The sequence below is a fragment of the Suricata suricatta genome, chromosome 11 (genome assembly GCF_006229205.1).
Source record: "Suricata suricatta isolate VVHF042 chromosome 11, meerkat_22Aug2017_6uvM2_HiC, whole genome shotgun sequence".
Taxonomy (NCBI): domain Eukaryota; kingdom Metazoa; phylum Chordata; class Mammalia; order Carnivora; family Herpestidae; genus Suricata; species Suricata suricatta.
In genome coordinates, this window is record NC_043710.1 from 55,559,175 (window position 1) to 55,582,309 (window position 23,135).

Consider the following 23,135-nt stretch of genomic DNA (forward strand, 5'->3'; position numbering starts at 1 on the left):
AGGCATAGACTAAAAGGGAAAAAAGGAAACCCATCCTTTGCTCACATTTGTAGTTCCTCCTTCCAAAATATGAGAGGCACCTGTACACCAGAATGCCTCAGGCCAGGGCAGGCCAGTCCCCCAGTGCTCCTGCGAAACATGGACTGAATCTGACGCTTGTGACTCCAACTGGGCCAGGTGCAAGACAGGAGCTCGGTTAGCTGCTAGCCCAGTGAATGGTGTGGGGGGGGGGGAGGGAACCAAAGGCTTAAATTGCACAGGGGGGAGGCTGCCTCTTGCAGCAAACATCTTATTCATTCAGTCTAGAGCCAATGGTTGTTAGCTTACCGTGTGCCAGGCCTTTGGTTCGGTCAAAGCCTCTCAGGGGCTCAGCAGCACTTTAAGTCTGCATATTCCCCTCTCTCCTCCCAAGATGCAAGACTGTTGTTTCATGAGTTATTTAGGATTTAGACGTGACACCGAATCCCATTCCAATCCCTGGGGTTACACTGCAGATGGGTCTTCTGGGTCACCAGCTGTATCTTACTTTCCATTTCTTTCTCTGCTGCAGTGAAAGGGGCCTAGGGAGAGGTTTGTTCTATAAGCCAGATGGGAAAACAGGCCTAAGAGCATGGTCCCCTATCTCTGTGTCCTCATCGGCCAAAAGAGAAGCATTGTGTTTTGGAGACGCTCTAATGGGTTTAGTTCTCCATCTTTGGAAGGGCCAGTACCTCAGTTCATGAAATGGTGACTCATCAAACCTTTCAGGAACCTAAGACCCATTCAACCTGATCAGGAACCAGGTAGCCATGGTTCCTGTCCCCAGAGGGCTGCTCAGGCTAGAGGAGAGGCAGACACCAATGTCTGCCCCCATCAAATGCACCCTAACAATCACAGAGATGAAGCTTGGAACTTGGGAGCATGGAGAAAAGAGTAACTCCTAACAGCCAGGAAGGATAGGGGAGGCTTCACACAGAGGTGAGATCTGAAATGGGCAGAGTTTCAGCAGGGGTCGGGGTGGGGTGAGGTCATTCCACTAAAGAACAGCACAGCCTGGGCACAGGCCTGCACCTGCTGGCTGGGCCAACAACTGCCCTGGAGCTGAATCGAGTGTGGCTGGTTCAGCCAACTACCCAGCACCCACACCTGGACCCAGCAACCTAGGGGGCCTTATCTGTATGGCCCAGGCCCAGGGACAGGGCGTGGCTCTGTGTACTGGGCAGGGCAGGGGTGTGGAAAGACAGAGAACACACACTCAGCAGCATTTGGCTTTTGTTGACCTCAGTAGGGTCTAAAAAACATCGTGACTAGGAGTAAAGGTTCTTTCATCAGAGCTGTTACCCCAAACACACCACTGTGAAGGGCCTGGGCAGAGGTGAAACTGCTGGGAGTGGGCTGCCCCTACATGCTCGAGCTGCTCCTCTGAAACACTCCCATGTTCCTGCTGGAGCCCTGGGTGCCCAGTACAAAAGAGCAGGGCCCCAGGTTCAGTACAGCTTCAACTTTCACCCTCTTGGCTGGCTGCCTTCCCCTAGGTTAGGACTAGGACTTTCTTGGGGTTGAAAGAGTAGCAGATTCAGCAGCCACAGCTAGGAGCAGGGCGGATGTGGGACAAGATACATAGACCAGGGGCCCAGCCCTGTGAGGCAAATCCCAAATTTGACCACCTAGCCACTGCAGCATGAGGGGCTCTCTGATCTGAGTTCACCCTCCATCCTGCATAGCCTATGATTCACAGGAGCCTCAGGCTTCCTGGGGAAGCAGGAGGAGCCTGCCATGGAAGCAGGATCATCAGACCGAGGGACTGCAGGGGCCCTGAAGTCTGGAGAGTGGGTATTCTGTATGGGGTAAAGTCCCTGGAAGGGTACTTTTAGGAAGAGGTACCTGAAAAAACATGAAGGTGGAATTCGAACAAAGATGAGAAAGGGTCTTCCAGGTAGAGGCTGGCTTGAGCAGAGATATGAAGAGAGAACTGCTAGGGAAATAGTGGGGGTGAGTTTGGCTGAGTGCAGGTACAGAGAGAAGACAAACTCGGAGAAATGGGCTGAGGCTTGCTGAGGGAAGTCGGCGTGGGGGGCGGGTGATTACTGTCCTAGGTTGAAGGGCAGAACTGGCTTTACTGTGTCTGGGTGTGAAGCACGGCAGCAGGCCAGGGCTCCCAGAGTGCCCCCATCAAATCCACTCTGCACTCTCATTAAATTCTCCCACTTCTAAATATGGGGACCTGTTCTTTTCTGGGCATCTGGACACCCAGGCCATGAACATGAGTAGGTCTCTCTAGCCTTTTATTTCAGACAGATGTGTTTTTCTCATGGTCAAAGGCAGAAACCTGCTGGGATGAAACAAAGCATCATATAAAGAGTAAGGAGTAATGGTGGCAGGAAAATCGGGGGCTTCCTCAAATGCAGAGGCTAACTCTCTCCTGGGGAGTTGGTTCTTATCCTGGCTCTACTACTTCTTAGCTAAGTGGCTTTGGGCAAGTCAGTTTCTCTCTGGGCCTTGGTTTCCTCATCTGAAAACGGGTCAGCATGAGCAGATGCTGTAAGAGGAGGTGCTCTGTAGCCCAGAACTTCTCCCAGCCCGTGGGTCCCTCTTTGGCCAAGCCCCTGTGATACAGCATCTTCTCCAAAAGCTCCTCAGCAAGGGCCAGCCCGCTTCTTTGGTCTGAAATGTGGTCCGATACGAGCTGCTGTGTTCTGGGCTCCCTCCACTCCAGTCCCCAGATGGAGCCCCCTGACCAGAGCACTTGCTCCCAGGAAGGTGGTAGGTGCAGGTGCCCCCACTCACCCCTGCTTCAGGGTGTTCCTGGGACCTTCTCAGAGAGGAGGCTGTGGGGTGGAGTGGAATAACACTGGTCTGTGGCTGAGCCCAACTGTCCACTTGCCTGATGCCAAGACACAGTCTCTCTTGGTCTCAGTATCTTCACTACCAGCTGGAGCTAAGAACTGTTTGGCCTTCTTACCCCAGGTCTACTGTGAAGCTGAAATGAAACTCAGATGTGACCAAGGCTCTGGCCAGGGACAACTCTTGCTAAGCTGGAGCTAGAACTCACACCTGCTGCAGAGAGTAAAATGAGGCCCTGCTCTTCTCAGACCTCACCCCGGGTAGAGTAGAAGGTAGGTACTGCACCTTCCCAAGGCGTGCCCAGTGCTAGGCCAGGCCTGGCCTGGCTCTCCCCTCTCTACTGCCCCCTGCCCAATGAACCTCTGAGCCTGGCATCCGGGCTGAAGTTTTATTCTTTTCCCAGTTCCCTTAAGTGACATAAACACTGACTTAGGAACTAGAAGCAAAATTTTTGGAAGAGCTAAAAACTGAAAGTAAACAGCTTCCTGATTTTGGCTGGCTAGGTGGGCTTGCCAGTGGATTGCTGCCTCAGAGACAAGTGAGGGCCCAGTACAGCTGCCTGCTTTGCTCAACTTTCACCCCCTTGGCTGGCTGCCTTCCCTTGGAGTGGCTCCCAGAGCCTTCTCTGAAGGCTAGGACTAGCGTTTCCTTGGGCTAAAAGAGAGTAGCAGATTCAGCAGCCGCAGCAAGGAGAAGGGGGAAAGTGGGGACAAGACAGAGGCCAGGGGCCTATCCCTTACAGGTAAATCCTAAATTCGATCACCCAGCCTAACTTCAGTGTGGCTCCACGCTCTGCACTCCATTCCTCACAGCCCCCTGGTCCCTCCCTGTTCTTCCTCTGAGAAGGCTTCCCTGACAACAGGCCCATTCCACAGGGACTAGAGCCACTCTCTCACCCTGGACCTCAGGGCATGAGGACTAAGCCAGAGACTTACGAGGCTCAGGATCTATCACCCTCAGGTGGGAGTGGTGTGTCATCTTGGGCCCCTACCCCCCTGCAGAACGAAGAGGCCTGACTAAATCAAGACTTCTCAACCCTCTGAACCCACACCCTGCCAGTAAGAGGACTCAAAAGTTCAGACTCCTGAGAGGGAAGGGTTAATGTGACACTCCTGGAAGAGGTCCTGGCACTTCCCAGACTCTGGCTTCAGAGTAGCTCAGGCAACTTGAGCCCAGCATCAGCCCGGGAATCCTGAGGGCCCTTTCCCTCGCAGTGCCTGCCAAGCTGCATTCTGGGCCAGGGTGGACACTAGCCAGTTCTGGCTGTTTCCCCTGACTTCTGTACACCATTGGCTAGGGAGCTCATCTCCTCCCGAAAGCTCTGTGTGGTCTTTATCAGAAACCCTTGGACCTTTAGGACTCTTATTGGTACTCTGCAGAGGACCAGGGACTCAGTGGCTCAAAGAAATGAGGTAACACTTCAGGGCCTCCTGCTGTAAGAGGGACATCTCAGCCATCAGGCCCAGGCAACAGGCTGAGGCGAGAGGACACTGGGCTCAGGAGGTTGCCTTGGGCCCCTGATCTGATGATTCTGTAGAGGCTGAGTTTCTCTACAAGGACTGCACATGTCCTAGATGCCTCTGGGGTTGAGAAAGGGAAACCAACAGGTAAACAAATTCCTTGTGCTTCTGTGAGAAAAGCAGCAGACTTAAAGCCTTAAGATTCATAGACCAGCGGGCCAGAGACTTACGGGGCTAGGGATCTATCCCCTCAGGTGGGAGCGGTGTGTCATCTTGGGCCTCTAACTCAGGGTCTGAATCGAGGACACAGTCAACTACTACAGCCTGCAAACTGTTCTCCATAGTTCAGGGGTGCTCTGTGGGGCCTAACTTCCCAGCTCCCAGTTCTTGGTGCTAAGCTTTTGATCATGCCCTCATCTCTTAGTATTTCACCCTACCAGTTCCCCCCAAAGTGGAACAACATAACAGGGAAGACATTTCAATAATAATGATGACAAAAATAACAATAACACTCATACAGTTCTCTCTTACGTGCCACAAAGAACTGTACTTTACGTATCTTACTCAGTCCTAAACAAAGCAAACCCTAGGTGTAAAGTCTCTTATGCCCATTTAAAAAAAAGTGTACTTATTTGAGAGAGAGAGAGCACACACACACCAGTGGAGGGGCAGAGAGAGAGAGGGAGAGAGAATTTGAAACTGTCACACAGAGCCTGACATGGGCTTGACCTCAAGAAACTCATGAACTGTGAGATCATGACCTGAGCCAAAACCAAGAGTCAGAAACTTAACCAACTGAGACACCCAGATGCCCCTTATTATGCCCATTTTTCAGAAAAAGGAACCAAAGCAAAGCAAAGTTAGATAGCTTGTCCCAGGAGGTTGGTTCCACAGCTAATAAGTGGCTGAGCTTTGGACTTAGGCATCCTAAATTCAGAGGACATCCTCCTTGCCACTATACAAAACTGTCTGGTAGGAGAGAAAAGAGAAATACAGTCACAAATTCAGTCTGTGTTGCCTCTAGAGAGACCATGTCCAAGATTCCTCAGAAAGCCAGCAGCAGAGTCAGGGCAAGAAACCAGGTTTGCTGGCTTCAGCTCCCCAGCTGGCTGAGCACTCGATCCCTAGTGATGTCCAAAACGCCGTGGGGTCTGGCTGAGTGGAGGTGAGAACACCAGGGTGGGAGGCAGTAGACAACTCACGGCTCTCAAGGGTGCACTTGTGCCTGGCCTTGCTTCTGACTTCCTGCCTCCTACACTCATTCCTCGGGAACGACACTCCTCAGGAACATCACTTGGCCCCATGCCTGTAGTTAATCCAAGGGGTCATTGGGGCGCCTGGGTGGCTCAGCTGGTTAAGCATCAGACTTTGGCTCAGGTTATGATCTCACAGCTTGTGAGTTTGAGCCCCACATCAGCCTCTGCGCCAAGAGCATGGAGCCTGCTTCAGATCCTGTTTCCCTTCCTTTCTGTTCCTCCCCAGCTCTCTCTCAAAAATTAACGTAAAAAAAATCTGAGGGCTTATTCATGATGTGTGTAGAGCCTGGACTTCAGGCAACAAGACAGGGCCCACCTCATGGTATGGAAATGCCATGCAGGCAGGCAGAGAGACCAAGGCTCAGATAAGAGGTTGCTTTTGCTCTTTGCATTTGATTCCTATCCCACCCTATTCTCACCCAGTCCACTCTCTCCCCACCTCTGACCTCCTCCACAGCATATTCCGCTTGTACCTCCCAGTTGCTAAATTTGTTGATACTCTGAGAGGTTTCTTTTCTCCAGATCCACAGCTTGTAAAGCCCTTCCTTCATCTCTGCTGAATTCTACTCAAGCCACTCTTGTGGCTGTCTTCCTTTACCTATATTCATTCTTTTTGTTTTGTTTTATTTAAGTGTTGATATAGGCTAATATCATTTAGAAAGGTAGTGAGTGGTTTGGAGCCCACTAAGAATGGTGAGCTCTCTGAAGGCAGAGTCCGTAGTACCAAGTCCTGTTCTTGAAGCGTGACAGGCACTTGATGGGGTTGGTGGACTGATATTAAGCTGGCTCCCCTGGGGAACTATGAGGTCCTGAGGGAAGGGGCCTTCTGTCTTCTCCTGCACCTAACTCAGGACTATGGCTTTTTAATTTGCCAGAAGCTGTATATTTCAAGTTTTAGGCTGAAACTACCTTCCTACACTCTGGCCTTCATGTCCTCAGTTATCTGGCTCTCCTAGTTATCAATGAGAAGTTACTGGAGGGTTCCAAGCAGAGAAGTCACATGATTTACTCACCCTCTTAAAAGGTTAACAGACGCTGTACAGGGAATGGGTTGCCAGGGGCAAGAGAAGCAGCAGAGAAGCAAGTGAGGAGACTCCTGCAGTTATCTAGACAAGAGGTGATGGTGGTTTAGATCAGGGTGGAAATGGCTGGAGTGGTGACAAATATAGTAAAACCTTGGATTGCAAGTAACTTGTTCTGCGAGTGTTCCACAAGATAAGCAAATACTTCTAGTAAATTTTAACTTGATAAATGAGCAATGTCTTGCAATACAAGTAGTACATGACGCCAGACGTCACATGATTACAACTGAGCCAATGGTTCTTCTCTCTCCCTATCCCTCTTGCTGTGGGATTGTGGGTGATTGTCTTCCATGCTCAGATGTTCGGTCTCAGGCCACAGCATTTGGCAGAAATCACTGATTTTTCAGAATGTTTCAAACAGTTGGCACTAGTGTATTTTTTGTCACTTCAAAGCACCTAGGGACAGTCCTTTGATTTTCCATGCAGGAGTGAGCTCAGGAATGCTTTGCTTCATTCTAGGTCAAGCTGCCTGCAGATATAGACCCTTTCCTCTACTGCCTTATTGCCAGTTACATTCAATACAGTAGATGACAACAGTTTATTAACACTGTACTATAGTCAATATCCATGCGAGTGTGTACGATGGCCCCCGTGTGGAAAAAGGTTGAAAAGAAAGGCAATAAGAAGGAGAATGATTATGGTGGAATTTAAGAAGGAAATCATTGAGAAGTATGAACGTGGTGTGTGAATGGCTAAAATGGCAAGATTTTGTAACATGTCTGTGTCTGCAGAGGAGGAGGAGAAATGGCGGAGGAATCCCTCACTTCAAATGAGATTAGGGAACTGTGTAAAATGTGGAAACCAGTGCAAAGTTTTGTAGAAAAGAAACCACCCAAATAGGCTGTAGCAGTGCGAGTCATGAGTCTGTGATAATGCAGTGTCACGTTTCTCCTCAAAAGGAGGCAAAAGCAAGTGTCTTTGGATAAGTTCCTTGTTAAAGTTGCACAAAAAGAAAGATTCCATTGAGCCAACAGCCAATTCTGTTAGAGTGAAACTGTCTGACACAGTGACCTTCCTCTCGTCTCCCTCACACCAACCATGAACGTTTTCAAAGGTAAGTGCAGGTTAATTTATTTCTCTTTATATTTTGTATGTTCTTTGTTATTTTGTATTATGTTATAAAATTGTAATCATTTTTATACGAACATTTTTGAGTTGTGGAACAAATCATCCAAGTTTCAATTATTATAGGGAAATTCACTTTGATATACAAGTGATTTTGATTACAACCATGTTTTTGGAATGAATTAAGCTTGCAAACCAAGGTTTTATTATAGTTAGATTTGGATATATTTTAAAGACAGAGCTGCCAGAATTTCTTGGTGGATTGGAAACAGGGGCATGGGTCGGGGAGGGGATTACAAGGGTTTTGGCCTGAACAACTGAACTAGAAGCATAGGGAATCTACTTAATTCAGATTGGGAAGGCTGAGGAACAGATTTGAGGAATAAAATCTGGAGTGTTCATTTGAGGTATCTTAGATATCCAAGTGGAGCTGCTGACTAGGCAGTTGGGCATGTGAGCCTGTAGTTTACCAGAGAAGTATGAGCTAAGATAACCATTAGCAGTGGTCAGCAGATAGAGGGATTTAAAGCTTTGAGGTCGATGGGGTCATCTAGAAAGCAAATGTAAAGGAAGAAGTCTAAAGACTATGTCCTGGCCTGTATTACCAAGTAGGGGACATACGGGAGAATGAGCAAAGGTAGTGGAGCAGGAGCAGCCATGAGGGAGGTGAGAACCAAGAGGAACTGATAGCTTAGAAACAAGTGAAAAAAGTGTTTAAAGGAGAGAGATCAATTATGTTACATGCTGTTGAGGTCAAATAAACTGGGCACTGAGATTTGTTAAGTGGTTGAGGAATATGGGTTTTTAAATTAAAAAAAAATTATTTTGTCAACCTTGAAGAGTCCCTCCCCCCAGAAAAGCCCCTCTCCTCTGTTTTGCACACTTGCCAATGGTTTGCTATAGTTTGCTTATCCCCAAAGTATAACATCTCTACTATTCCTGAATAAATCCATTTAGCCAATAAAATAACTGGCTCATTTGTTTTTGAAGGTCAATAGAGCCAAACCTAAAGTACTAAAACAGGTGCTAATACTGCTGAATAGACCTGTGTGTTCTTCCTCCCCTGCCCTCCACAACCATGAACACTGTAGTCAAACTGTTGAAAAACAGAGAAAACCCTAAAGCAGAGAAGAAAGGTCACACTTTATCTGGGGCAGCAACAGTAAGAATGATTGCTGCTGCTTATCAGACAGAATGTAAGTCAGAGTGTGGAACGATCATTCTAAAATGCTACAACAAACAAAATTCAAGTTGGAATTCTATATCCAGTGGAAGAAATATCCTTAAAAAAATGAAGTCAAAATAAAGATATTCTCAGACAACTGAAGCTATTACCAGTAGGTCCGCAATACATAAAATTCTTTTTTTTTAATGTTTATTTTGAGAGAATGATTACGCACATGTGAACGGGGAAGAGGGGACTGAGTGGGGGGAGAGAGAGAATCCTAAACAGGCTCCCACTGCCAGTGCAGAGCTCCAGTGGGTTCCATCCCACAAGCTGTGAAATCATGACCTGAGCTGACACTGAGTCAGATGCTTCACTGAATGAGCCACTCAGGGGCCCCTGCAATACATGAACTTCTAAAGGAAGTTCTTCATGCTGAAGGGAAATGATTCTGGACCAAAATCAGGATGTGAAGACGGAATGAAGAACACCAGAAATAATATGTGGGTAAATATAAAGGTCTATTTTTTGTCTTAAATTCTTCAAAGTGAGGCCACTTTTAAGGGCTTCAGAGACCATAAGCTGAGAAGATTATGGTGCCTCTGCCCAAATATAATTCACGCTTAGACCTAAAACCATAAGTATAACAAAGTTAATCCAGGTTCTGATTTATCCCATGGTAACTATTTCAGTGCTTTAAAAAATACATCTAATCCTTCCTTTTTTTTCCTCCCTCTTAACTTTTGGTGCCTCTACTCGCTAGTGCTAGTACACATAGTTGATTTGATTCCTAGGTCATCCAGCACTGAGTGGTGGCAACCAACCAAGAGCACCAGACTCAGAAAATATGCGCTATGAATGTATCAAGTAGTGAGAGAGGGTCACTGTTAGGACGACCAACCTCCTGAGTTTTCCTGGGCCTGGGCCTTTCAGTGTGACAGTTTTGGGTGAACTGTGATGACCGGGGACCCTAATTAGGACCCAGAATGAGATTCTGAGGAGAGAGGTGGCCCTGAGAAATACAAACAGTAGAAATTTGCTGTGAGCAAGAAAGAATAATGGCTGAAAAATATATGAGGCTGGTTATCTTCTCAGAACTAGACATGTCCTTTAATTGAAGTGAAAATTCTTATTTCCCCCTCTCCCACACTTCTATCTTATAACAGATCAAAGACAGTAAATTCCCTGGGAGTTGGCACATCATGAAGGCAAAACACAAAAGTAGGAACAGCAGGTCTGTGTGGCAGGGAAGAGATGACAGCTCAAAGTGGCTCACAGACTCCCTTCCTGTGGGGGCATGACTCACTGACATTTCACCCACTTGGCTGGGAGGGGAAGAGGGAAAGGGAACTAACTGTTTACTTTTTTCCTCTAGGGTAGTTCTTGCCATCATTCTATTAGGTAAGAATTCTATTGGCCTGATGTTACTTATAAGGAAACAGAGACTGAGAAAGGTCAAGTCTCTTGCTCAAGTTCCCTTAGTTAACTTCATAGCAGATTCAGTATTTCACATCATGGGTGCCTTGCTCAAAAGCTTGTACTTGGTACCTGGATCCAGGTCTGTGACTCTAGCATAAATGCTGATGGGTAGGTATGGGATATGCAAGAGGAAGGAGGTGAGCTGGTGACCACAAACCAGAGCAAGAATAAAGGCCACAAAAATGTAGAGCTGCTGGGTTGGGACTGGCATCTCTCCTCTCCTTTGGAAAGGATTTACAAATCTGATAAAAACGAAGATGGGGGTGCCTGGATGGCTCAGTCGGTTAAGCAGCGACTTCGGCTCAGGTCAGATCTCACCGTGGGTTCGAGCCCCGCGTCGGGCTCTGTGCTGACAGCTAGCTCAGAGCCTGGGGCCTGCTTCGGATTCTGTGTCTCCCTCTCTCTCTGACCCTCCCCTGCTTGCACTGTCTGTCTCTGTCTCTCAAAAACAAATAAAAGACATAAAAAAAAAAACCCCAAAAAACCAATGAAGATGTATGAGAATTTAGATTGATCCATGTGCCAAATAAATGAGATGTCCTCAAACTGGTGCTGGGAAAGTTGAGGGAGAAGGAAAACTAGTAAAAGGATCAGACATCTGATGGCTTTTCTTTAGGACTATACTCCCAGGCTCTCAAGATGTTTCTGGACCAACCCAATTGGTCATGAAAGTAGGCTCTGGAAAAGCATAAAAAATGTGTTTAAGTTCAAAATGAAACCCATATAAAGGCAAATTGGCTAGAAAAATATACCTTAAATCAAGGCTCATGATTTTAAAGTGGTGTAATGGAAGGCATAGAGTTTGAAATCATATGTTTTGAGTCACTTATTGTTTGGGAGACTCTGGGAAAGTGACTTAACTGTTATGTGTCTCAGTTTCTATATAAAATAGAAATAATAATATCTTATGGTCTGTATGGAAAACTCTGAGCTTTGGTTTTCCTTTTTTAAGATGGGGATAACAATATCCCATCTTACTGGGTTGTTGGGAGAATTAAATGAGCTTACACATGAAGTGCTTAGCATAATGTCTGGTACATAATAAGCATTAGATATGAGTTAGCTATTATGTTAATAAGCTAATATATTTTGTTCATAGCATATATTATTCTCTGAAATTACTTTTTTTTTTTTTTTAAGTTCCATGAGGGAAGAGCTTTATGCCTTGTTCACCCCTGGGACCCAGACTAAGAGCCTGGCACACAGCCACTGTCTTGGCTCTTTTCTCCACTGTATCACTGCAGTTACTCGTTAAAGATCACCTATGACCATCATGCTGCCAAATCTGAAAGACAACCCATTTTCTGTTCAGCACCCTGGGTGAATTATTTCAAATTTAAATCGGATCTCACTCCCCTTCCTTTGCATTTAGAATAAAATCTAAACTCTTTCTCACGGTACATGTCCTGGTGCTCTGGGCCCTCTGGCCTCATGTCAGTCTCTCTGTTCCAGTGCCGCTGGCCCTGTGTCAGGCCCAGATCATGCCAAGCTCTTTTAGCCTCAGGGCCTTTGCATTTCTCTTTTCTTCACCTAGAATATTTCTCTCCAGGTTTCTTACAAGGCTGGCTCCTTTTTAAAATAAATTTTTTTTTTTTTTGAGAGGCAGACTACGAACTGGGGGAGGAGCAGAGAGAGAGGGAGACATAGAAGCAGGTTCCAGGCTCTGAGCTGTCAGCACAGAGCCCGAGGTGGGACTTGAATCCACGAACTGAGCCGAAATTGGATGCTTAACTGACTGAGCCACCTAGGCACCCCTAGCTCCTTTATGTACAGTGGTCAAGAACACAGATTTTGAAACCAGACTGCTTAGGTTCCCATTTTGGCTCTATCACTTAACACCTGTGTGAGGCAAGATACTTAACCTCTAGATTGTGCCTCAGATTCTTCATCTTAAAATAGAGATAAAGTATGTCTCTCATTAGATTGCTGAATGTAAAGAGCTAATATAAGGTGCTTTGAACAGTGCCCACCATGGCTACCCTCTTTCAGTTTAAACACTGCCTCCTCAGAGACACTGCTCTTTATCAGAACACCTAGTATTCATCACAGTCTGTAAATATTTTTTTGTGTACTGTTTGTACGCCACAAAGCAGAGAATTTGTCCTACTATTGTACGCTCAGAACCTAGCACAATGCCTGATACAGGGTAGGTACTCAATAAGTATATGCTAAAATGATAACAAAAGTAGTTACTATAGTATTGTTATCAATATTTTCTTGCCATCTGGAAGAAAGGTCCAGACCTGGGCCGAGGCAGCAAAGAGGAGAGCTGGGGTCTGCATCCGGGTTCCAACCACCTCGCTCAGCTGCATGATGAATAGTTAAAGGGTTTTCTGTAAACAACAGTAAGTACATCCCTGGTATTATTCTCTTCTTCCGGATCTTACTCACCTGTCACAGTCTGCTGTGGCTGTGTCTCCTGCTTGAAGCTTCCTCTGCTCGAGCCCACCCTGGCTTAGTGGCACTCCCACAGCACTCAGTATTCATTTCTTGGCTGAGTCTTGTTTTTAATGTTTTTGCACTGTTTCTTCCACATGTCATCTTAACTGATGATGCCCTGCTCTTAACACATTAGCTCTTCCTCACTGTTCCTGAGCACCTCGCGCACCTCTGGGCCCCCAGAAGGTGCTCAGCACAAGCTTGGTGACCACTGCTGCTGCCTTTTCAGGAATCTGGCCCGGGGCAGCTTTGCACCGTGTACATACTTTCATGGAAGAGATGAGGACTCTCTAGGAGGGAGGTAAGCCGGCTATTCTCTTACCTGATCTGTTGTGGCTGGTGGTGGCAAAGCTGTAGAGAGTGACAGCATCCGCAGGGACGCCTCCAGCTGCTGAGGAGGCAAAAAGAAGTTGGGCACCACAATGGGCTCTGGGCTATAATGGTAGTTAAGGGGCACAGATACATCGAAATCTCCCCCAGCCAGACTGGCATCTCTCCTGGCCGTAGTCATCCCACTTGTCCAACTTCCTCTTGTCAAGCAGTGCCCTCTGTCTGGAAGGCCCTGCCCACCGCTAACAAATTGTAGTCTATACTTTCTGCAAGGGTCAGTTAAAATCCTTTCTCCTCTTGGAAGCCTCTCCTAATGTTGGCCCTCAGTGATCCCTCCTTACCCACAGTCTAGAGGACAGTCAGCCAACATAGGCTAATGCTTGTTTTACTCTGCTAGGACTCTCAATTTTTCTCAGTATTCCTTCCAGAAGCTTCTCAAAGGCAAGGAGGCTGTAAGTTTCCTTCAGTTACCTCATTATTCCCCTGGAGCCCTGTATGAGGATGGTATGCAGTAACATTTAAATAACAGTCGGTGAGGTACTGCTGACCCTCAACTGACCAGTTAGAAGCCAGTCAGGGTGGGAAGGTGGCCCCAAGAGCAGTGTCGCGGGCTGGAGGGAGACGCCTGACACTGAAGGAGGCCCATCCTCCCAGCTGTTCTCTGTTGACATCCAGGAATGAAGGCTCTAAATAGGGGGCTGTCTGTGGCTATAGCTGGTCCACCCAGTCTGCATCTGAGCCCTGGAATTCGAGTACCACATCTTGTACTTCTCCTGTGTACTGTCTGGAAGTATCTACTACCGTGCAGAGAATATGTGTTCCAAAAATATTTGTTCAGTCAAAGCACTGATTCAACCTGGGTGGGGAGTATTCTCATGTTCCCATTTTTTTCTGTTTAATAAGCTAATATAGTTCTGGTTCACACTAGTTTATCATGGCTCTTCCATGCTAGACTTTAAGCTCCAAGAGGGCAGAGATGATTCTCTCTTTTTCAGTCATATTCTTGTCACCTAGCATAGTACCTGGAACACAGTAAGTTTTTAGTAAGTATCTACTGAATAAAGTGTATCCTCAGGGCTCCATTTTGTGTGGGTGGTTCTCCTTTTCCACACTCTCCCTGGTGCCCTTATTTTCGGAGACACCTACCTTTATAGCTGGCCTCCTCTTGGATGTCTTATAGGCATGTGTCCAAAATGGAAATCTGTACCTTCCTTCAAAACTGTCGATCCTTATGTGCTAGTCCCTATTCAATCAGTGACATCACTTGTAACAGAAATCTCTAAGTCCTACTTTATATTTCTGCTTTTCTCTTCCTTGCTCCTAATTCTCTCACATCAATAATGTAGATTAGATTAGCCAGGCACAAACGGCTCTTTAAGATGTAGCCCTGCCTCACCACTCACCATCACATGTACCCCAGGACTCCAAGCAGAGTGAACTGCCGCCCGCAGGCCAGGCTCTTTCACCTGGCTATGCCTCTGCATACAGTTCACTATTAACTAGAATTTTCTCTGGTCTCTGTTTACAGAATGCCTACTCATCTTTGACGTCCAGCTCCACTGGCTCTCTTCCCGGGAGACATCCAAACAGTGTTGTGGCAGCTTCCTCCTCTTGCTCCCTAACACTTTGTCCCTGTTTCATCCTAACACCTAGAATAATAAAGTGTATCATTGCCTGTCTCCTGCTTCGTAACAGGAACTTCTTAAGGTAAGGTCTAATTCAAATCTGTCTTCAGGAGAGCAAAGAGCCTGGCAATACCCATTTTTTGAACGGATGAATACTTGGGAAGGTCTGAATTAGAGCAGTACCCGGAGGACCCGGTTACATCTGACTGCTTCAGTGCAGACCATATATTCTGAGCACAACTAAATTGACTGTAAAGGCAGCAGTGTCAGAAGCCAGGCGGGAACTCCACTGGAGGTGGTCTGCTTTCGGTGCTCACCCTCCAGCCATTTCAAAGTTTCAGGCTTTCCTGAATCCCCACCCTCTACCTTTAAGTTACTCTCTGACCTGCAATAAGAATTACATCATGCAGTGTGTACAAATGTTTCAACCTCATTTGATTTTCTCAAGAATCTTGTGAAATTAGGATAGCTCAATGCAATCTCTATTTACTGATCCCTCCCTTCTCTGTGTAATGTGCGGGGGACACAGAAAAAAAAAGACAAGGTCCCTGACCCCCTGGGGAGGGTATAGTCTGGTGGGTAAGGGATTACTACCTCCATCTTATAGGTGAAGAAACTGAGGCTCAGAAAGGTTAAATTGTATGTCTGAAGACACACAGATACTAAGAAGTTGGGTCTGGAAGGGTAAAAAAATGGGCCCCCTTGCTTCAGGCAGAGACAGATCTCTTCAGTAAAGCAGCCTCCTTCACTGGTAGCTGTGCAGTAACCCCTGCTCACTGTCGGGACGCCAGGTGAACTGATCTGCTCAGTGGGGTCGGCAACAGAGGTGAGGGTTGTCAATGGGCCTAGGTAGTTTTCCCGATTACAGGGTCATCTGTGTTTCAAAGGAAAAAGAGGGGGAATGCCAGGTGCCCCTTCTCTCCACTGACACCATCATTCTGGGGGAGGGGTGCAGGGGGAGTCAGGCCAGTCCAATTTGACTATGCCCACTTCCTCTCTCGTCTCCATTACTTGCCTTTTTTTTAAAAAAATGAAGTATTTGGCAAGTCACAGTACCTTCGAATCTCAGTTTCCCTAAATGCAAAATAGAAATGAGGTCACCGACCTTCAGGACTTACAATGATTGAATGAAAAAGGTATGTACAGTGCTTGGCACACAGTAAGTGCCCAACCGCTGCTAGTACGCTCCCTTCCCCTCTACACCCTCCAATTCTATTTCAACAGAGATTAACGGTCTCACTCCTTACATCCAGAGCCCTGCCTTCAAGTGTAAAGTCTCTAATAGATTAATCCAATAAATTAGGCTGGGCCAGACCAATGAATGTGCTAACACTTAAACCCAATTCAAAACATTATGCTTCAGAGGTCAGGGGTTAATAGTAGCATCACAGCACCTTATTAGGACCAGCAAGTCTTCTGACGGGAGGGGCTTCCTATGCCTCCCAGTGCATTCCATGAGGGAGGCCACTGCCCACACTCCCACTCACACACATACTAGTTTGGCTTAAGTGCTAGCATCCGGAATGCCTAGAAACAGCTTAAAGGACTACTTGTGGGAAATGCCAAAGGATACAGGAGACTCTGCCTTGTGGACATCTCTGATCCAGATGTCGCCTGCTTCTGACTGATGTCAGAGCCGTTGATGGGTAGGCCCTGATGGCTTTCCTTTCTGTTATGGGAGGCTAGGCTGAGAGGGAATTTCTCGAAGCTATCAGCAGAGTCACTTAGCTCAGTGGAGGCAGCTTCATTCTCAGTCTGGGCTTCTGGCTTGGGGTCCTGGTCATGATCTGCTCTTGGTGAGCTCAATCCCACAGAGGTTTTGCTCTGTTGGGCTCCTGAGAGTGTCACTTGTGAGATGAGCTGAGGGTCTGCTAAGGCAGGCTCTCCATCCCTTGCCTGTGGGGCTTCACCCTCATAAGCAACAAGACTTCGCCTAGGAGAACCCTGCCTAAGCAGGTGCGGGTTGACAGCCCTTACTGGGCTGGACAGAGAGCTACTTTTGCACTTGAGCTCCTCTTTGGGGAAAGGCTTTGAAGGACAAGAGGGGCCTTCCTTATGTACCTCATCAGCCCGAAGGCTGATGATCTCACTTGTGTCTGACATGAAACTGGACCAAGGGCTAGTTTTGTCTGTGACGGTGGTGATGTCATTGAGGGTCCTGGGCTCAATGATGTCTTCTTCATAGTCCTCATCGCTGTGGGCTGGGTCTGCCTCAGTTTCCTCACTGCTCTGCATCCTTGTAATGGGTACAGTGTGCCCCAGGGACTCATGGAGCATTCCTCTTCCCATTGAAGTCTCTTCAAGAGTATGGAGAGTTACAGAGTTTCTGCCCTCATCCAGAGCTCTTGCCAATGACATATCTGGAGTTGTTCGTCGTTCCTGCATGGCCCCTGTGTCCTGAGCATCTGGTAGGGTGGTGGCCTCTCTGCTTCTACTCCTGGCTCGATGAGAACCCAAAGATGCTTGAGAATTCCTGGTGATAGTCTGCAGATCTGAACAGCAACAGATATCACTCTTACTACAAGGTAGGGCCACAGACCACTCAACTTTCCCATGCTAGGGTCTAGCTTCAAAGGTATTCTTGCAATCAGACTTTGAAAAATCTTAAAGATAGTTAATCCACCCAAGTCAGTGAAACTATATTCAAGGCAATATAATTTCTAGACTTTATTCTAACACCAGAGGACCAAAATCTAATCTGTTTATAGTTGTGGTTACATCTGTGGAAACGCTTTCAGAGACAATCTGCTCATGCTCAGGAATTCTTGGGAGTTAGGAGTCCTGGTGGGCATGTTCATGCTTCCATTTACTTCAGTAATTACCTATATTAAGAACCAAAATGAGATCTACTTATTTACCTATTTGATGACGGTTATTAAAACTATATTATTTTACTTAGAACATAAAAGCAAGTAATCTATCACCCAAATGGTAAAGTAGGGGAGTATTTCAGAGAAAATGGAGGCAGCATGGTATTATGGAAAGAGCAGAGGTTTTTGGAGCTAGTCAGTCTTGGGTTCAGATCTTACTGTCACTTATTGTGGTCATGAGCAAACTCTCCTCTCTGAACCTGTTTATCTTTAAAATGTGATTAACACCATCCTCTGCACAGGGTTTTGGTAAAGAATACATCAGATAAATGGGCGTACACTGTATGGCATGTGTATAAACAATAAGTGGAAACTACCAGTCATTTCAAATTGGTTTTTGTGATTAAATGGGAGGGAATAAATTAATAAACAGAACTACTAAATGGTTTATTTGCATTATTATTTAAGAAGAGAACCTTAGGAATTGGAGGCAAATTTGACTCCTGGGGTATGGGGGTCACATTTCCCCCATAGCACCTAATGGAAGTGTTCTGCATACAGGAGGTACTGGCTAAATTTATATTATTAATTTTCATGTCTTAAAGGAAAGTGAGTCGATGTATGAAAATGGAACATCTCTACCTGCAAACAGGAACCAGGAAGCAGGTTAGTCAATCCTGATTCCTTGGCCTGAACTATCCTGTCTTCTGCTTTTTACAAACCAGTCCATCCTTCAAGGCCCTGCTCTATTGCATCTCCGCCTGGAAGCCTCCCCAGGTGCACTGGCTGGATGGGATGGCTATACAGCTTTGTTCTATAAGGAAGCATTTAAGATGCTATTGTGTATGTTTTCCCCATCAGATTGTGAGCTTCTCAGAGGCAGAGGCCATGTATTTGATTCATGTTGCATTTTTAGGGTCCAGCAAAGGATCTGGCACATAGATGTGGCATAAATGAGACCCCCCCCCCCGCCCCCCAGTAACTCACTCTCAGGCTTCACTGGTATCTACTTGTGTAATGAGATCTTCCAAAGTGTACTGAGATATGATGGAGGCTGGGGGAGCTTATTTATTTAAATTGTTTTCTTCGAGGGGTGCCTGGGTGACTGAGTCGGTTGAGCGTCTGACTTTGGGCCAGATCATGATCTCATGGTTCATGAGTTCAAGCTCTGCTTTGGGCTCTGTGCTGACAGCTCAGAGCCTAGAGCCTGCTTTGGATTCTATGTCTCCCTCTCTCTCTGCCCCTCCCCCACTTATGCTCTGTTTCTGTCTCTCTCTTTCTCTCTCAAAAATAACTTAAAAAAAACATAAAAATATTTTTAATTGTTTTCTTCAACAGGCACCCTCCTACACTGTTGGTGGGAATGTAAACTGGTGCAGCTGCTCTGGAAAACAGTGTGGAAGTTCCTCAAAAAATTAACAATAGAACTCCCTTATGACCCAGCAATAGCCCTGCTAGGGATTTACCCAAGGGATACAGAAGTGCTGATGCATAGAAGCACATGTACCCCAATGTTCATAGCGGCACTTTCTATAATAGCCAAATATGGAAAGAGCATAAATGTCCATCAACTGATGAATGGATCAAGAAGATGTGTATCTATACAATGGAATACTACATGGCAATGAGAAGGAATGAAATCTGGCCATTCGTAGCAATGTGGATGGAACTCGAGGGTGTCATGCTAAGCAAAATAAGTCAGGCAGAGAAGGATAGATACCACATGTTTGCACAAATAAGTGTAACAGGAGAAACTTAACAGAGGACCATGGGGGACGGGAAGGGGGAAAATAGGGAGAGGGAGGGAGGTAGACCATGAAAGACTCTTGAATGCTAAGAACAAACTGAGGGCTGATGGGGGAGGGGTAAAAGGGAAGGGGGTGATGGGCATGGAGGAGGGCCCTAGTGGGGATGAGCACTGGGTGTTACATGGAAACCAAGTTGACAATAAACTATAAAAGAAAAAAAATTGTTTCTTCAAAACAGTCATCTCTCCCTTTCAAAATTCATCCTCTCCTTAGGGAAAGTCAGTTCTCATTCTGTCATGCCCTTGCTTAGAACTCATTTTCTTCCAGGATAAAGATTAAACTCCCAAACTTGCTTCAAGGTCCTCCAGCTCCAATCTTTCATTTCTCTCTTCTAACATACTCATTTAAAAAGGTCCCTATATGTTCTCACCTCTACCCCAAACAAGCCTCCCTCTGTTTTGCTCTTATCCTTTCTTTCTGAGGGAACCTTTTTTTTTTTCAGTTGACTGTAGAATGTACACTTGACGAAAGCAAAGATAATGCTGGTCTTGTCCATCAAGGTAGCCTCCTAAAACCAGTAACAAAGTGATGCCTGGCAGAGTTGGTGCTCAAAAAATAGACAAGTGAACATCACCAAACAAATAGAGGCCAAATATAGCATGTACTTTGGTGACCCTAGCTACCAATAGGTTAGCTATCTGGGAAAGGGCATAGGAATAAGGTTTGTACCCCATGTCAGTCATGGGTGGCTTCTTTCCGCTTTAAACAGAGAAAATTGAACTTAATTCATCCCTGTTTACAATATACATATTTTGCTTCAGCAAAAATGACACCAAGTGATGGTTACTGATCTTACTTCTCATGATTCCCCAAACTGTGCCTAATATATAAGTTCCCAGGCCTTAGCCCTGCATTCTGATTCAATAGAATTTTCGGAAGAGGACCTAAGAATTTGTATTTCAAAATAAGTACCTCAGATGCTTAGGCACCTTTGAGAAATACTTATTCTACAGGAATCTCTGTCTTGGGCTGCACAGTGGAATTAATTACAAAGGGAATTATGAAAAGCACTGACACCTCGGTCCCCAAACCCTGAAGAGATCCTGTTGCAACTGACCTATGGTATAGCCTGGGCATCTGGATTTTGAAAAGCTCCCTGAAGAATTCCAATATGCAGCCAAAGTGAGGATCACGCTTTAAGGGGTTTCTCAAAGGGTTGACTATGGACCACCAACATCTAGAATCATCAGAGGTACCTGCTGAAAATGTAGGCGTCTGGCCTCTAAGAATTAGAATTTTAAAATGTCTGTAGTTGATTTTTTCCTGAAAGTAGAATGGCACAAGTTCAAGAACTGCTCCATTCTTGTCTTGTTCTTGGCTGGGGAAACTTCAAGAAGGGAAAGGGTATGCTGAGTCAAATTCTAAGTCTGTGCCAGAAACCTACTGACAATCTGATCTGGGTCTCCTGCCTCTCAGTACAGTGTGCTTTCCACTTCACAGTTTTCTGTGCAATGCTACTAAATCACTCCTTCCAAAAGGAAGACAATAAATAAATAAGATAGTGAAAACTGTTGGTCTCTTATTTGTCATAGGGGTTAGCCTGAGGGCAGACATTCAAATATTTTTTGAATAGACACCCAGTGACTATAACTCCTCAACGAGAGGGGTCCCGAGCCATACCTGTGATTAAAGAACTGACTTGCAACACCAGGTTATTGGATTTCTCCAGAAGGCACTGGCTCTCAGGGTCTAGGCTGCTAGCTCTGGGCCCAAGATGGTCCCTATGAGTCTCCTGGGGCTGCATGATGGTAGGAGTCTGAGGACTGAGGGGAAGTAAAGGCTTGGTGAGCTTCTGACTGAAGTACCGTTGGATCTGATCTAGCTCACTTAGATTCCTCCTGTAAAAAACAAAGGGAGAACAGGACACAAGGGTCATTCACTGGGATTACAAACATCTTTTATATTCCTCTCAGACTACAATCCCACTGCTGTGACAACTTTCCACTCCTTATGTCTAGCTAATGAGATTCCTCTTCAATGTCCAGCAAAAACCCCATCTCCTGTAGGGAACCATTCTGGCTACCATTCCTAGATCACATCCTCTTACTCTGACAGAGTAAGGCCTTACTCTGGACTAACATTCACCTTTGCTACCTCACAATCATTCTTCACTTGATCTTAGCCAAAAGGCCTAGAAGCGATAACCTCACAATCATTCTTGATCTTTCAAGTAAGTGATTTCTTGTGGCAAGCCTTCCCTGAATGTCTAAATTGGTTTAAGAGGTCCTCCTTTGTGCTCCACAGTTCTGTACTCTTCAATCACATCATTTGTTTCACATCTATTTCTTCTGATGTCCTATGAGCTCTGATTCTTTTATATCTATTGTACCCAGCATAGTGCTTGTCACAAAATAAGTTTTGAATGAATAATGAATAAATGATTAAAAAAATTTTTTTTTATGTCTTTTATTTATTTTTGAGAGACAGAAAGACAGCGTGAGCAGGGGAGGGTCAGAGAGAGGGAGACACAGAATCTGAAACAGGTTCCAGGTTCTAAGCGAGCTGTCAGCACAGAGCCTGATGCGGGGCTCGAACCCATGAACCGTGAGATCATGACCTGAGCTAAAGCTGGATGCCCAACTGACTGAGCTACCCAGATGCCCCAATAAATGATTTTTAAAAAACTTGTTCAAAAACCTTGAATGGGACCACATTCATTCTTGCCATTCTCCAGAACTTAGGACTCAAATCTTGTGCTTTCTCCATAATAGATGGGCCTGGTCCCAACTGGGTTTATCTCTGCTTCATACCTCTGAATGCTGGAACTTGAGTTCAAGCAACTCCCCTTGCTCTGTCCCTATACTATTTAACTTTTTTTTTTTTTTTTTTTGAGAGAGTACAAGCAGGGGAGAGGGGCAGGGGGAGAGAACGAGAATCTTAAGCAGGGTCCACACTGAGCATGGAGCCTAACGTGGGGCTCTATCTCATGACCCTGGGATTATGACCAGAGCTGAAATCAGGAGTCCGATGCTCAACCACCTAAGCCACCAAGGTGTGCCTCCCCACCGCCCTTAATTTTCTTAAGGGGGATTAGTTTAGTTTCCCAAACTAGGCCATGAGCATTTGGTAACAGAAAATAATATGTCAGTCTTCTTTATTTCTCTGGTACACGCAATGTGCCTGATGTAACTGGCACAACACAGACACTAAATACGTGTGAAGTAAACTGAAAGTTGTTTCATCCTTTTGTTAATACCAGTCTGCTGTGTCATACGTCAAATCCAAATTAAATGAGAGAACACAAAGCTGATCCTTAATCTGTCATTAGAAGCCACGGCTCTCTTAAATCACAGCGGATGTACTTAGGTGTCTACATCTGGCTGTCTGCCACCTGCCACTTGCAGCAGGAACAGATGAACAAATGTAACCTGGGTGTAGCTTTAGAATTAGGAAATGTGCAAACCCACCTGGCCTTGTCGGAGATTCTGGGGATAGAACCTACTAACTCTAAGCTGCAATTTTCTTATCTGTGAAAAAGTTTTATTAATATTTGCTCTGCAGACTTCAGAGATTGCTGTGACTCAAATGAAGCACTGTCTTAGGGCTCTGTGAACCCAAGGAAGTAATGCAAAACCACTATCTTGTTTCATCTCCATTTGGCAGAGAATTCATTTACTAGCAGTTTTCAAAACCTGGTTTGGGGCGCCTCGGTGGCTCAGTCAGTTCTATCTGACTGTGGCTCAGGTCATGATCTCACAGTCTGTGGGTTCAAGCCCCGCATCAGGCTCTGTGCTGACAGCTCAGAGCCTGGAGCCTGCTTCAGATTCTGTGTCTCCCTCTCTCTGCCTCTCCC

General features: G+C 45.9%; 1 protein-coding gene and 1 long non-coding RNA gene across 3 annotated transcripts in view; one reads left to right on the forward strand and one right to left on the reverse strand.

Annotated features, from left to right (window-relative positions):
• Nucleotides 1-4,929, forward strand: part of LOC115306280 — a 37,420-nt gene extending 32,491 nt beyond the window's left edge. Inside the window, exon 3 of the long non-coding RNA XR_003915289.1 lies at nucleotides 2,947-4,929. This is a non-coding gene — a long non-coding RNA (uncharacterized LOC115306280). The remainder of the gene's footprint in view (nucleotides 1-2,946) is intronic.
• C2CD3 (C2 domain containing 3 centriole elongation regulator) overlaps nucleotides 1-23,135 on the reverse strand; it is a 140,624-nt gene that overhangs the window by 1,836 nt on the left and 115,653 nt on the right. For both annotated transcript variants that reach the window (XM_029956599.1, XM_029956600.1), the window contains 3 exons: nucleotides 20,963-21,180; nucleotides 16,298-17,216; nucleotides 13,092-13,203 (listed from right to left, as the gene is read on the reverse strand). In XM_029956599.1, coding sequence (XP_029812459.1) covers nucleotides 13,092-13,203; nucleotides 16,298-17,216; nucleotides 20,963-21,180 — 1,249 coding nt within the window. The remainder of the gene's footprint in view (nucleotides 1-13,091; nucleotides 13,204-16,297; nucleotides 17,217-20,962; nucleotides 21,181-23,135) is intronic.